The sequence below is a fragment of the Poecilia latipinna genome, unplaced genomic scaffold (assembly GCF_001443285.1).
Source record: "Poecilia latipinna isolate Pla-1442-1.1 unplaced genomic scaffold, P_latipinna-1.0 Scaffold403, whole genome shotgun sequence".
NCBI lineage: Eukaryota > Metazoa > Chordata > Actinopteri > Cyprinodontiformes > Poeciliidae > Poecilia > Poecilia latipinna.
In genome coordinates, this window is record NW_015113019.1 from 347,667 (window position 1) to 363,081 (window position 15,415).

The window sequence follows — 15,415 nt, forward strand, 5'->3', positions numbered from 1 at the left end:
CTTTTTGTTTTACATCATGATTTAACTAATTTAGAGGAATTCCTTAAAGATCCTCCTTAAAGATTTTTTTGTTTAAGAAAACAAAAAAATAGCCAAATGCAAAAAAATGCTTGAAAAGTTAAAACTATGCTTCCTTTTTTCTTTCAATGAGATTTATAAAGCTGTGAGGACATATTGTTCTTTTATAAATTGCAATCATTGTGAATTTGTAAGGACAGAAATAAGCCTGATTAGCAGCTCTATCTGTATGCCCAAATCGGCTGTGAGGCTCCCCTAAAATGATCATTTGCATATAAAAAGCTTTGTTGGCACCACAATTAAACAACAAGATGATAAAAAGAAAAAAAAAGTGATGAGAAACATGTTTTGTGTTTTATGGATTTTCCTTCTGCAATGGTAGGGAGGGACTAATTCATATTTTTAAAACCAATTAACCAGCAGAGACAAATAAATGGTCAAATAACAAATAGGAGTAACAAAAAAAAACAAAAAGTAAAAAAAATCAGGCTAAAGATCTCATCTCAACATGTAGCCAATTTTTTTAAACACGGTGGAAAGCAAACATGGAGGAACATAAAACCACTCACTGACATTCATTCAAAACTGGTTTGAAGCTCAGAAAATGAAACCCAAACAAATTCAATCAGGTTTTCACTTTTTATTTTCTCGCAGACAAGAAAAAGGTATTCATGAAAGTTCAGATATAATAAATAAATTAACTACTAAAAACTGTTGGCTACTAAAGCAATTGCAAAATAGCAGAAAATGCGTAAGTTTGCCAAATTACAGCGCTCACATGAGGATCCATGTTGCAGATGAAATGATTACAAACCAAACAGAGTCCACCAGAACTGATTTTCTTTGTGTGCATACCCTGACATGGTTCCGTAAAAACAAGAAGAAAGCAGAGAAAAGCAACATAAGATCTTTTTTCTTTATATTTCTTAAAGTCTTAAAAAGGTAAAAACGGAGCCAAGAGATTATTATTTATTATGCCTAAAATATTCTGTCATTTATTTGACACAACCTGAAAGTTTAGTTTACTAGTTCACCCGTATCTGAGTTGACAAAGACACTAAACTGTCCATTGTTTTGTTTTCTAAAGTTATTCACTTACTTTGGTGGCAAAGAAACGCCTTCTGAAAGACATCATTACTATGAACTCATTATCATGCATACAGTATCAAGTTAAAGAAAAACCGTTGTGTGAATGTTTCTAAATGTCACAATCTTACTGAGTTTGTAGCTTAACTGACTGAGGTAATGTTGCTTGTTTCCTGAAGAGCAAACTGTACTGTATTCTGAATGCGAAACAGAAATCAAACAATTTTTTTTTATTCAAAACATGATTATTTCGGTTCATTTAAGGATGCTACAAAACCGTTGAGGCAGTCAATATATTACATCAGGATTCTAACTGATTTATTTTTTTAATGCTTTTAGCATAATTTTCTTCAAGAAACGATCAACATGTTTTACAAATATTTAAAAAAAATTTCTCCTGGTTTTTCCAATAATTCATAGGTTTCTATAAGAAAATTGGCTAGAAAACGTAGGCAGAATTCATAAAAGCCAGTACAGATTTTTGTCAGTAAATAAAATTAAATTACAGTTTCTGAATTCACGAATAAGTTTATAAACTGAAGGTTGTCAAATTAGGCACTTTGTCCTTGAATGTGAATCAAGGAATGGTTCACTTTAGAGGGGTTCTGTTGAGAAATTATGTCCAATTAGTTGTTAATTTTCTAACTGATCCTTGTTTAATGAAACAGATTTGATTTCCAGCCAACAGCTTGTCAGAGTAGAGCCAAGACAAAAGTAGAATCTCCATGTTAAATATTGTAGTAACTTGTTAAATATACTTTAAACAAAACTAAAATACTGCAAATCAGGACGAAGCTATTTTCTTTATTTAAGATCCCTTGAAAGCAAGTTTCCAAAGGGAAAAAAGGAAGGTCACTGTTCCACAAAGTTGGCCTACAATGGTTGTTTTTTAAATGCAATTTTTATGTTAACATGCGTCTAATGCAACACTGGTTTTAAAGTTCCAAAAAGTCATTGTTTCAAAACTTTTCAGTCTTGAATCAAATCCCAAAAACATTTAATTTAGAATCTTTAACACATTTAACCAGCTAGGTCATGTAACTGCACAGTAACAATGACTGCATGTGACTGTATGTACTTTATTAAAAAATGCATTTTTACAACTTTTAGTGTTTGCAATAACAGTGATGGCACTTTATTTAATACGTATTAAAATTTATCCTATTCAACTTCGTAGTACCATGTCATACTTTTGTCCCTCATCTTGCTTAATTTGTAGTTTCGGAATAGTTTATATGATATAATTATTTACACAAAAAAGTTATAGTGTATTTAAAGTCACACCTTACTAAAATTAATTTGTGTCAAGTTAAGTGTAATTTTCTTAATTTGACTCGGTGATGTGACTCCAGTCTACAAAGACAATTCAGCAACACTTGTAACCACAAGCACATACTGTCACCAGACCCAAACATTATTACCCACAACAGTTGTAGTAGTGCTCAGATCTTTGTTCCTCTCCATGAAGCATCAAAATAAGTAAAGTTCTACCAAGTATTTCTATCTTACTGAATCCCGTCCACATCGTTGCTCCTAAGACATTTTTGTAATTGGTGTTGTTTCAGAGTGGCAGAATTTCACTATGCCTCATACTCAATCTGACAAAACGTTGACTGGAAAACTGCTTTTCATCCAAGTGTTATTTACTGATCATAACCTGTGAAGTAAACCCAATAAAATTCACCATTATCCCTTTATGAGCAACACATTGCAATGTTGTTTAAATTCTTAATCAGTCTGTTTTTATAGCTGTTGGGTTTTCAGAGTTGAGAATTTACTGCATTTCTAATGCTGAACACATTTTTGGTGCATGATTTTTCCTTTAAACACTTGGCTCTGCTGGGATTACGCCACGCCTCCTCTATTTGTTCCACAGAAATCTGATTTAACTGAAACTGAGCGGACCCCAATCTCAACCTGTATCATTTTTAAAACAGTATAATTGATCCAGTTATTACAAATATTGTTTTGTGACTGTAAAATGATTTGGGGAAAAAATACAAAACGGTTAAAAACACTGATATTGAAAATCATTCCAGTGGTAATTTTTCTTAATTAAAAAAAAACAAACAAAAAAAAAACTTAACTCAATGGCACTAAATTGCATTTTTAATTCACAGAAAGCTCAAGTTTTAAAAACCGTTTTTTCTGTGAGGCAAAGAAAGTGTCTGATGGATTTGAGCAGAGAAAGTTTCCTTGAGAAAAATGTTCCTCCATGATTCACAAAAAGAGACAAACCATGCAAGGTCTCACATTAGTAGAAATGTTTTGAATGATTTTTTTTTTCTTTATACAAAGTGTCTTTTATAAGAAAAAAGGACCTAAAGGTCCAAAATAAAGTCCCATTCCTTATAAGAGGGCAGCAAAGGAACTTGCGTACATATTGTTTGGTGAAAGGCTTTGCTTTGTGCATCCACTTGGTCCTCACTGTCCATCACCCAGAAGAAACTAAATCCACACAGGCTGTGTCCTGCATCGCCTCCGATTCAGTGATTTTCAGCTGCATTATTACCCCAACTTAATTTCAAGGCACAAACCTCAATCATGTCGCATTGTTTGACGTGGCATGATCCGCCTGAGCTTTCTGCGGCCGTCTGCAGGTCCTGACTCGCCAGCTGAGAAACACTAATATGCGTCATCTTGTGTGTTGGCTCCAAAGTGGGGGCAGCAATGCTGAATCTGGAGAAGGAATATGAACAATAACTTTAGAAATGTACAATACTGTAAACTGTGAAGTTTCTACAACAGGTTATAAAGTTTAAGAGCTACACCTTTATCGTTTCTGTCATTGTATATCTAAAGTAAGCGGCATGGAATAATAAATGTGACGCACTTCTGGTCAGAAATGTACCTGCAGTTATGGGCATGAACGTCATTCATTTTAATCTTTTAATTATGATTTAAATATTAATTACTTCTATAAACAATAACTAAGCTTTGAAGTTTAAATTTTCTCAAATGCAAAAATTATTGAAAAAGAATTCATGCACTGTCATTGTCTTAAAACTACCAATCACTAAACGTCTGGCATTCTGGATGATGAAACTGAACCACTCTTCTTGCCAGCACTTGTAGTCTAGCTTGATTGCCTGACTTGTAAGTGTGGTTCAAGAAGGACTGAAAATACATTGTAAGCTTGCAAAAACTTGCCAATACTTTTATATTTGGAAGCATTGTATAGTTTTAGATCAAACTGCACAATGACTGATGTAAATCACATTATGGTGACACAACAAACAGTACAGTAAAACTCCATAACCTCCAAGAAGAAATATTTTGCAGGCGGTTTCTGTCAACAAATGAGGCAGAACTCTGTTGTAAGAATGACTCAGCACAAACTTCAAACTATTAAACTTAATCTAGACTTTACAGCAGGGGTCCCCAAACTTTTTCCTGCGAGGGCCACATAGCTGTTCCTTTCTGTGGTCGGGGGCCGGTCTTAGTTTTTGCAGTAAAAAAAACAAAGAAATTCTTGTCGACGGGGGGGGGGGACGGACGACACTTTTGGATAGATTTTTACCCAGAATGCAAATGGAAAAAACCGTGAGTGAAACGGTGACTGACGAGTATATATTCCATTGAGGGAAAGTAAGTTTCACAATTGTTCAAAAGCCCCCTGGTGGTTGAAGAAAAATCCACATATAAACCGGAAAATACAATATATGAAAAAAAACACTGAATGCTCTCTGGTATGAGCAGGCGGGCCGGATCCGGCATTGTTCAGGGGGCCGGACCAAATGACGTGGCGGGCCGGATCCGGCCCGCGGGCCGTAGTTTGGGGACCCCTGCTTTACAGTCTTTTCTCTCATGTGTGCACCCAATTCTTATTTTTTAAAATGACAGGAGTTGTATAATCACTCCATCTTGGAGGGGAAAAACCTGTCCAAACAAATCATTCTGAGCGCCGATAATGAGTGGGTGTGAGTAAATGTCTAAAAATAACCCAACCTGCTTTCACAGGTTGGTGTTTCTGCAAAGCACAAGAGCCAAAAAAGAAACAAGCCCACCTGCTGGCTCATGTCTGCTCCTCAGTCTGAGGCTGTGAATGGCTGACACTTTCAGATTCCTCCTCAACAGCGTCATCCTCCTCCTGCTCCTCCTCTTCCTGATTGGGGTCCTCCTCCTTTTCTTCCCTTATGCACTCATCATTTGATGCCACCTCTCCTTGTTCTTTTGCCTCCATTTCTCCTTCACTGTCTCTACACTCAGCTGTCGCCGCCTCGTCCTCTTCTTCCTCCTCCTCGCCATCCTCCTCCGCCTCCTCGTCGCTGAACGGCTCCTTTCCCTCCTCCACCTTCCTGGTGGTTTCGGAGAACCAGTCTCTCACCTGCTCGTAGCTCATTTTGGATTTTGTCACCAGATCATCCAGGTCTCTTTCGTTCAGAGCTCTGTGCTTGAGGTAGTAATCCTTAAGAAACTCCTTTCCAGACTTCACCTGGAGAAGAAGCACAAAGAGAGAAGTTACAGATGGAGATGTTTATCCACCAACTCCAGTGACAGTACAATTAATCTCCACGTAAAATCTTAAATTTACACATTATAATAAAATCAGAGCTGCTATCATTTTGTGCTACAAAATGTGATCATCATAATAGAAGGTTGACTTAATCCAAAGTTTATGCACAGACCTTGATGACTCCTACGCCACCTTGTGGAGAACGCTTGCAGGGGTACGGCCGGCGTGTCCTCCTGGACCAACCACGAAACCGCTTCCTGGACTTTTTCTGGCCTTTTCCTGCACCATTCAATGCCTCGTCCACCTTAACGCCACAAAACAACAAATAAGACTTCAGGTGCCTGAACAAACTGCCAATATTGTAAAGCTGGTATCCTAGTTGCATGCAATTAGGACAGTTTGTGCACCTTGCCACTCTGGTACAGGTAGTACCACTTCAGGTTGCTGTTTTTGCAGGCGTAGCGCGTGTCTCCAAACCAGTTGACGATGTAGGTCCGCGGCAGGCCAGTCTTCGTCGCCATCTGATCGTACTCCTCAGAAGTTGGCCACTGTGAGTGAACAAAGGCTTTCTTCAAAATATGGAGCTGCGCTGGGGTCTTCTTCAGGATTTTCCTCCCAACATGGCCGGTGGTCTGTGCCTCCTGAGATCCTACAGGCGTCATGGATTTCACCTTTTCCTCGATCTCAGTATCGCTGTCTTTTAACAGCGCCGCTAAAGGTGTTTTCCGTCGTTCCGTGAACCAGGCGTCCACCTCCCGTCTCGTCAGCTTGGTTTCCGCACGCAGCCGGCTCAGCTCCTCGTCTGAAGGCATGTCTGATTTCTGGAAGCTGGCCTCCAGGATGTGCAGCTGCTCTGTAGTTTTTTCCTTGAACCTCTGTGGCGTAAAGTCGGGAAAGGCGTGGCGGAATTTGACGCGGGGTTCGCCGGTTGACCCGGAAGAACCGGGAGCATTGGCAGTGGTGGGCGAAGAGTCACTGGCATCATCACTAGAGTCTATAACGATGGTGGTGGGAGTCGCGGTGGTGGTTGTGGGTGTGCTGATTGCGGCGGTGGTGAAGTCTGACAGTGTGTCGCCGCTGATGTTTTCAGTAAAGCTGCTGCTCCTCCCTGCTCTGCCTGCTCCTGAGAATGCTGCCCTGCTGGATGAAGTTTCACTCAGCAGCAAGCTGTGGTGATCCCTTGAGTTCCTCTGGTTGTAACGTGTGTCACTGAACCACTTTTTTATTGCCCTTTTGGAGAGTTTGGTGACCTCCATGAGCCTCGAAATCTCCTCCTCCGTGGCAAACTGCCTCCTGCTGTAGCTTGCCTTCAGCTCTGCCAGCTGTTCTTTGGACTTCTTCGGTTTGGTAGCTGTTGCATCCAAACTGAGAGACGTGCTGGCAGACGAAGCTGAAACCTCTGCGTTGGATTCAGGGGCTGAAGCTTCGGCTGCTTTGGGCTGGTTTCCAGGCATCCCGGCGACAGTCAAAGTGATGGGAGACGCTACGGGGACAGTACTCCCGCTGCCAGCCACCTGAGTGAGGACAAGACCTGGCTGTCCAACAATCTGACAGGTCTGAAAGATGGACTGCAGTCCGTTTGTAGCTGTGCCGATGTTGGCGGGGATGACGGTGATGGTCTGGGGAACGGTCTGAACTGTGCCGTTAAACTTCTTTCTCCTTGCCTCCTCCACCTGCAGAGAAGAGGGGATATAAAAAGATTCTTTTATTTCATGGATATCGTTTTTAGCCACTCAGGCCTCCAGGCAACAGAAGCTTTTTCTTGCTTTCCATCATGTCAACTTTACTAAGAGTGAAGTTGATCCGTCAGCAGACTGAGATACACAAGTGGTTGCTAGATTTAAACAATTTCACCTCTTGACACAAAATGCCTTTCAAAATCAATACCAGCCCTTCAATTCCTTTAACTTTTTAGAAGTCCCTTTAGTATTTCTACCAGCTTTGCAAACCAGGAAACTAAGAGTTCTTCCTCACCAGGACAGTCTGGAGTGGTGAGTGCAAGTTGTGGTTTTTCTCTTGAAGGAAACACAACTTAAAAAAAACTCTAAAAAAGATTTTGAGATAGAATGATGTGATTTTTCTGTCATATTGACATAGATGTATTTCGCAAAACAGCATCGGAAACACTATTAACGCATCATACGAGTCACATGATCAATGCCAGATGTTACTACTGGTGAAAAAGACGGGTAGCAGTAGGAGAATGATGGTGTGTTATGTTTATTCTGGACAAAGCTACAAATTAAAACTGCTATCAACAGCATGTGAAAAGCTCACCCCTTTCCATTTGACTTAACATCAATATAGTGTATAACTGAATTGGCGATTATAATTTTTTACAGTTTTACAAGCAAAGTGTACATTTTTTGTACAATTTTGGCTTAATTATCTCAATATCTTGTTTTTCCACTATTGGTATATTTTGGAGTCTGTGGACTTTAGTTATCAATTATTTTATGATTATTTCAATAATTGATTCATCGTGATGCATCTGATTATTTGTTTCAGCTGTACAAGAGGCGAATGGAATAATAGGGAAAAAGTCTGCAAAGAGAGAGAGGCTGCTTGGTTCGCAGGACTGATCTGCTGCATTTAAACTACAGCAGCTCCACATCAGATTGGACAGAGGATATCTAAACATCAGCTTTAAGTCTGGGTTTGAACTTTGCCTGGGCCACTCCACCACATGACCATGCGTTGATCTCCTCCATTGTAGCTTTGACTGTATTATCATTGTTGTTGGAAGTTAAATTTTGACCCCAGGGTCGACTCTTTTTGCAGCTTTCAACAGATATTGGCCGAGTCCCCTACAAGGCTTGTGGCACTCTGCAAACAAGACATCTTGTGGCTTTCTTCCCGGCACTCTTACGTAAACGCCACATTAATGAAATGCAGGACGGCAGGAATGCTGCACTGAGGTCCAACAGAACCAGCAATGTGGTTCTTCCACAGTCTGTATTTACGCAGATGTCATTGAACACTTTGACCAGGGTGGTGTCAGTACTGAGAGTCTGAGAACCGGTGATAATAAAATATTTGGAATAAACTGATGTCTTTCCAAATATTTCAATAAAGCATTGTAGAGATGAAAACAAAAAGGTGCATTAAGAAGTATCTTTCCCGCTAAACTAAATTAAACAAGGTTAATGTACTTTCTCACTTTTAAACACAGAGAACTATTTTGACACACACTAAATCCAAACAGCCAAAATTCCCACAGCAAACTATACAAATAATCTGTCGTAGCTCTAAATTACCCAACAGCCACAACAAATTACAGCAACTGGAAGGAGATGAGATAAAAAGCAATAAAACGCAAGTACCGCATAAATGAGGTCATGTAATCAATAAAATCATCACTGCTTTCCAGCAAATCAACAGAAATTACTTTGAAAAACTCCTCCGGGTCTGCCAGGCAGCTTGCTCCAAAGTGCTGAGAGTTAATCAAACACATTCTGTTTCCTTTGCACTTACAATAAAATCCACCCTTGCCTCTACATAATCAGGCCATAATGTTGAACTACGTTTTTGACAGCGCTATAGATCATTTTAAAATTAAAGCAGTTTGTTTGTGTTGTCATATTAGCAACACAGTAACATGTAAAACTGCAGCAGGAAATGCGGATTTCCGGTGCATTAGCACTGACCTCCTCTGGTGTCCAGCTGACTCCATGTTTGAGCCTTTGGGCAGAAAACCAGACTTTGATCTGCTCCTCGCTGAACTTTGTCTGTGCCGACAAGCCGATGATCTCTGACACCGAAGGATATGGAAACCTGTGATATAAACAAAGTAATAAAAAAAAAAATATAACAATTTTTCTCATGTATTTGGGAAGATATAGAAAAGAATTGACAGTGTTTTCCTTTTGCCACACTGAATTTCTATTACTATTGACAAAAAGATGAGATGAAAACATTTAATCCTTTAATAACACTAGATGTAGTTTATTTTCATACAGCAGGTTCACTTTCCAATAACGCAGGAACAATGGAGGTTGTATAAGAAGTTTATTACAGTTGTGGAGAAAAAAAGTTTTAAAACTGACAGTAATTAAGATTTTCACAAACTTTACAGTTAAAATTTTATTGTGGCAGGTCTCATGGAATCTATGGTGCTATAAAAATTGTTAGATTAAATGCAATTACTAAATGTCAATGAAAGTTAGTGAAGCAGGCTTCAGGCTGCTATAAACATGCCAGGAGAACAGAAGGTGATGCTCCCATGAGTTTTGTGTCAGGCCAACAGTGAAGCAACCCAAGACCATTCACATGTGAGGTTGCCTCTTGTCTAAGGGAGTGGACTCACTCACACTTTTCCATAAAAACACTGCCGTAGAAAAAATGGGATCAAAATGTCCCCAACAGCAACCAGGGGAAAATGGGTGAGGAGCAGAACATTTTCCAGGGCGAAGGAAGTCAAAAGGAAAAGTAACTAAAGCTGCACAATATATCAAATCACAAATGTCTTTACAATATGTGCTGAAAAATCAGCCTGAATTCATTATTTTATACATGCTAAAACTTTTATAGATGAAACTTTGCTTTCCTACAATACATTTAAGTACTTGGAGAGATTTGTACTGTCTCTTTTCTCCGCAACTGATGATAACTCTCTAACACTCAGGGGGGAAAAACTGTGATGATGGAAAAGACAGTCAGTAGAGACAAGAATGCAGGATAAACCTAGTCAATATTATCACCAGAATATTTAACAATAATACTACAATTTCATGTTTTCCCAATATCAACAACCTGAGTCATAACCAGGTAGATCCCAGAACAGAACAGATGTTTTCCAGGACACTACAATGAATCTCTGGTCAATCATCAAACAGTGAGAAAGCAGATAAAATGCAACAACCTGAAAGCATTGATGAAGAAAACATTTATCAATATGCCAGGATCAAACAAGTGGACAGTGATCTAGGCTTAAAGCACTTAATAAAAGCTTTGACATCTTATGAAATACTTATGATGAAACAAACATCAGACAGTAACTGAAGCAGGAAAGTTTGTGAAAATATTGCATGACGACTCAGTCTGAAACTCTGAATTGAAATATTTTAAGAACAGAAAGTAAACCACTAACCCATGCACTGTTTATAACAGCTATTTTTCATGGGTTTCTATTTTTGACCAATGTGACACAGTAGCTGCTTGTCCATTGGCTGTACGATTGTACAACCTGGAATTGAGAAAATAAATATGCTAAAAGGAAACATGACAATGGTAAAAAAAGTGTGCTTTTCTTTTTTCAATAAAGCTTTTGTGTAACAATGAGGTAGTTTTTCAGCCATATTGAAACTGGTGTGTTTCGCAAAACTGCAGTGGAAACACATTTTTTCACATCACACGAGTCACACCAACAACCAGGTGTTTTTACATTTTCACTTTTAGAAGAAGACGACGGGAAGTAGTAGGACGATTATGGCACGGCATATTTTTTAACGACTTACTGTGTGAACAAACTTATGAGTGATTTTAATTGCATCTTATTTAATTGAATCATTACTATTGCAAAATTCTGCTTTTTTTTGACGTCAGCAGAATATTTACAATGTTTTGCACACATTTGTAATGGAAACGCAGCTAGTGTCATGTCATAATCCAGAACTCTTAATTTTGGGAAAACAGCATTTATAGTGAAAAAAATGAAGTAAGCATGAGGAGGATTTACCTGTTGTAAGCGCTGACCAGCAGGACGTTGTTGTCCATGGCGGTGTTGTAGGTGGGGATGCTGCTGATGGGGATCAGGAGCTGGGTCTGGGTGCTCTGCTGGTTCTGCAGGGCGGACAGAACCTGGGCCAAAGTCCCCGGGGGCAGAACAGAGCTGCCTCCTGCAGAGCCCCCTTTAATCTGCAGCATGTTGGGGCTGTTAACCATGATGCTCTGGGGGATGGTCTGGACCTGCACCGGCGTGGAGACGGGGATGAGACGCGGGGCGGACGCAGCAGAAGTCGGAGCTGGGGACAGAGTGGGCGGCTCCTGGCTGTCGTCGTATTCGTCGTCACTCTCTACTTTTATGACGTCGTCAACGGCCAGCTTATGAGCCGTGGCGAACTTTTTAGGCTCCGGTCTGCTTTTGATTCTCATGATGGGAGTTTTGCTGAGAGGGATGGCTTTGCGGGACATTTCTTCCGCCTCGTCCTCCTCCACTTTGACAAAGCTGCCGTCGAAGGTGAGATCGTTGACCGTCTGCTGGAAGATGGTCTCGTTGTTTCGCTTCACCATCGTCCGCGTGAAGTTGTCCTCGCCTGGGTGCAGCCGAGCATTGTGGGCCTGAAGTGTGTCGTAGCTAAACACAGAGGAGCATTGATACATAACAGAAACATAACATCCAACTTCAGTCCAGTTTTGTATATTTATAATTGCCTTGAAACTATGGCAAAGACACCACTTCCCAAAGACATTCAGTACCTTGAAAAAGTATTAATACCCTTTTTTTTATATTTTTTACTAGGATGTTATGTGATAGAGCACCAGTAATTAGTGCATGAAGATGCAGAAAAAAAAAAAAAAAAAAAAAAAAAAAAAGTTTCTAAAGTTCCAAATAAAAACCAGAAAAGTGTGGTGTGCGTTTGACTTAAGCAATCTTTAGTCCGGTACCTCTAAATAAATTCAACCATTTACCTTTATGTGTTATAAATGGTACAGTCAAAGTACACACAAATCAGATTGAGTAACTCTGGAAAGACTTGGTTTTTGAAGGACAAATTGTCTGTCTCTGGATATGCGCAGCTGATGGAGACAAACTTTACAAGACTTGGTGTTGTAATTCCAAAGTATTTTCTCCGTGCATATTTTTTCTCTTTCAAATGTCAAACATTTCCAGAATTTCCAGCTGTTTTTGTATGTTTTATAACCTGCCTATGTGAATACACATTATTAACCTTATTAGTAGGATTTTGTTGTGTGAATGTTCCACAAATAAACAAGCCATGTAAAATTTGCTTCTGATCTGGTTTTGTGGCATTTTTACTGACCGAGATCATTTCAAAACCTCTAACTTTTGGAGCTGACAAGTAAAGAAGGGAGTATCCTACGGTTACTCAAGGTTTTATAACTATATTGCTAAATCCTAAAAAAAAAAAAAAAAAAAAATAGCAGTTTTAATCCTTGGGTGAAATTTAAGATTCAGTTTAAAAACCACAAGTCCATCTTAACATTCTATGTCTAAAGACATACTAGGTGGAAAAACAGCATTTATTCACTTAGAGTCAGACCAGGGGTCACCAACTCCAGTCCTCGAGGGCTACCATCGAGGTACAAGACGCATCTAACTTTTAGATGCGTCTCTGCTCAAACACACCTGGATCAAATAAGCTGCTCGTTTCCAACCTATTGCAGAGAGGAATGAATACTGGTGAGGGAATTCGGATATTTTGGAGCAGAGGTGAATCTAAAAGTTGCAGGATGGTAGCCCTTGAGGACTAGAGTTGGTGACCCCTGACTTAGACTTTGTCATATACGAAAAGAAGGGGGGTCTGGAAAAAAAAGCATTTTTCCCTGTTCAATTTGCTTTTTTTCATCCTAAGAGAGACCTGGAAGATGATACAAGCAAATTCCAAACGGTTTCAGACTTTTAAACTCTGCATCATATTGAATGCATAATTATAGCAAATGCAATCCAAACTTTTCAGACGTTTAGTTGTAATTAAAAAAAAAAAAACATACATCATTGTTATGTGACTTTGTGTTTATCTACCACATAAAATCTTCTCATAGAAATTTGTGGATACTCTTGCAAGGCACTCGACATGAGAAAACTGTTGACTACAGCCCAATAAGACTTCATATTTATAAAGAAGCACAATGTCTACAAATGTACGAGGCCTGAAACTAGTGTCCAATACTGGTACAAACACCACCCAGAGTGATCATTTTACCTTTTGGTGTGGTAGTCACACTCCACACACACGTAGGAGGCATTAATGATGACATCGGGGTGCTCCGTGTCCACATGCATGGTGAACAGGTTCAGCTCTGAAGTCTGGAAGCTGCAGTATTTGCACTCGTATCCCCCTTCAGCTGTGTTCAATTCCAAGTACGGGTCTGACCCGACATCCTGCCCGACATCAGCGTCCTCAGCTTGATCCTCCGACAGAGCAGGAACCTCGGAATAAACTGCAGCCACTTCGTTGCTATCCTCAGGGTCTGTGATGTCCATAACGTCCTCCACCTCCTGATCTGAGTCTATGGCTTCCTGAGGAGGAACCATGCAGGGAATGGTTGATTTTCTCCTGCTCGCCATCCTTGGTTGTGGTCAGCTTAGCAGAGTACAGAAGATGGTGTGAACTGTTCTGTTAGGGTTCCATATGTAAGGATGCTGGCAGTTGAAATTTATCAGTTATTTTTGACTCCTGTGGGAAAAGAAAGCACATTATGTTGCAATGTTGCAATCCGAAGTCATTTTAAATCTGTAAATAGCAGTGCAGTTTACAGGGTTTTCTGACATTTAGCAGCTCTACTGTTGTCACGATAACAGGAATAATTTTGTACTGTACACTAAACAGTTTCAGGTTTTATTATTGGTGATCAGCCACTTCTGATGGAAAACTAAAAAAAATCAAATTATTCATCCGAACTGAGATCAAAACACACACCATGTTGGGCTAACAAGAAAACTCTTCGGTGTGTAAGTTGTGACTGAGTTACAAAGACTTAGCTATTTGAAGCAAAATGACAAGTTTAAAAATAAATGAAGGATTTATGGACAATATTAAAAGAAAATTGTAGTTTCTAAATAGGGGTGCACCGATTGCAGTTTTCTGGCTGATCGCTGATTACCGATCTTTTAAAAAGCCTAACGTACAGATTCCGATTTTGGTCGATACCATTTTTTTTGTCTGAAATGTTGCTCAATATATCAAGAAAGTTGCTGGACTGGGAACAATGGGGTGACTATTGTTAACTCTAAGTATGCAGACATGACTTGGTCAGCCAGTTCGTCAGTCAAACTCTCACGGGAGAAAAAAGCACAGTGGTTGATTTTTAGACCTTTGCCAAGTTTGATAACATCGGTGGATAAGACTGGCTTCACATGTAAAAATCAGTCCATCATTTATTTCCCAAAATTAAGGAAATCTGCACCGATAAATCGGTGCACTCCTATTTTTAAACCTTCTTTGTGGTTCTACCAGATGTAAGTCTTTCAGTAGATAACAGGAAGGTTGAGAATGAAATAGAGTACTGGATTTGGAAATGTTGAAAGACTTTTAGAAATTTTAGTATTACAGTGAAGCTCTACATTCTCTGGAGAACACACTAAAATGGTTTTTAAGTAATGTTAGCTAGTTGCACTAATTGGTATTAGATTATGCTAAAAGACAGTTTCAAATATCTAGTTCTCACTGAGTAATGATATTCAGATAAAATTGATACTATTAGCAGATTAAAACTTTACAAAACTGGCCACAAATTTAAGATGAGTACATCTCTAGTTTCTCTTTGGATGCTGGCTGCTTTTCCATTCATACGTTATAGAACCAGACTACTGACGCACATATACTATATACTTTTTTAAAGTCCTGGAAAGTTGAGGTTGTGTTGTGTAATAGGGCTGAAAGAATCAGGAAAATATGCAACTGCAATGAGACGAGGACAACATTGATCATGATTGATGACTGTTTTCTTCTTCACCATTACACACTATTTCCACCAGCCTCCCTCTGCGTTAGTTTCTCAGCCACTAAAAATAAACATCTAATGTGAGAATTAAGGGGAATTAGAGTCTATCCAATATGCAGAGTGTAAATGTGTAACACTTGAAATATTTAAAACATCAGTAGTCCTTCGGGACTGTATTACATAGACTGTTATTCCAATGACAGTCTATGTCATTATTATATAATAAAT

At 39.2% G+C, this 15,415-nt stretch overlaps 1 protein-coding gene across 1 annotated transcript; it reads right to left on the reverse strand.

Moving 5' to 3' along the window:
* Positions 1-643: 643 nt before the first annotated feature.
* LOC106950496 (zinc fingers and homeoboxes protein 1) lies at positions 644-13,930 on the reverse strand. Its single transcript, XM_015037397.1, has 7 exons — positions 13,447-13,930; positions 11,238-11,855; positions 9,208-9,334; positions 5,968-7,233; positions 5,733-5,864; positions 5,112-5,539; positions 644-3,783 (listed from the first exon to the last, which is right to left on the reverse strand). The coding sequence occupies exons 1-6, from the start codon at positions 13,809-13,811 to the stop codon at positions 5,120-5,122; spliced, it is 2,928 nt and encodes a 975-aa protein (XP_014892883.1). The 5' UTR covers positions 13,812-13,930; the 3' UTR covers positions 644-3,783; positions 5,112-5,119.
* Positions 13,931-15,415: the final 1,485 nt, after the last annotated feature.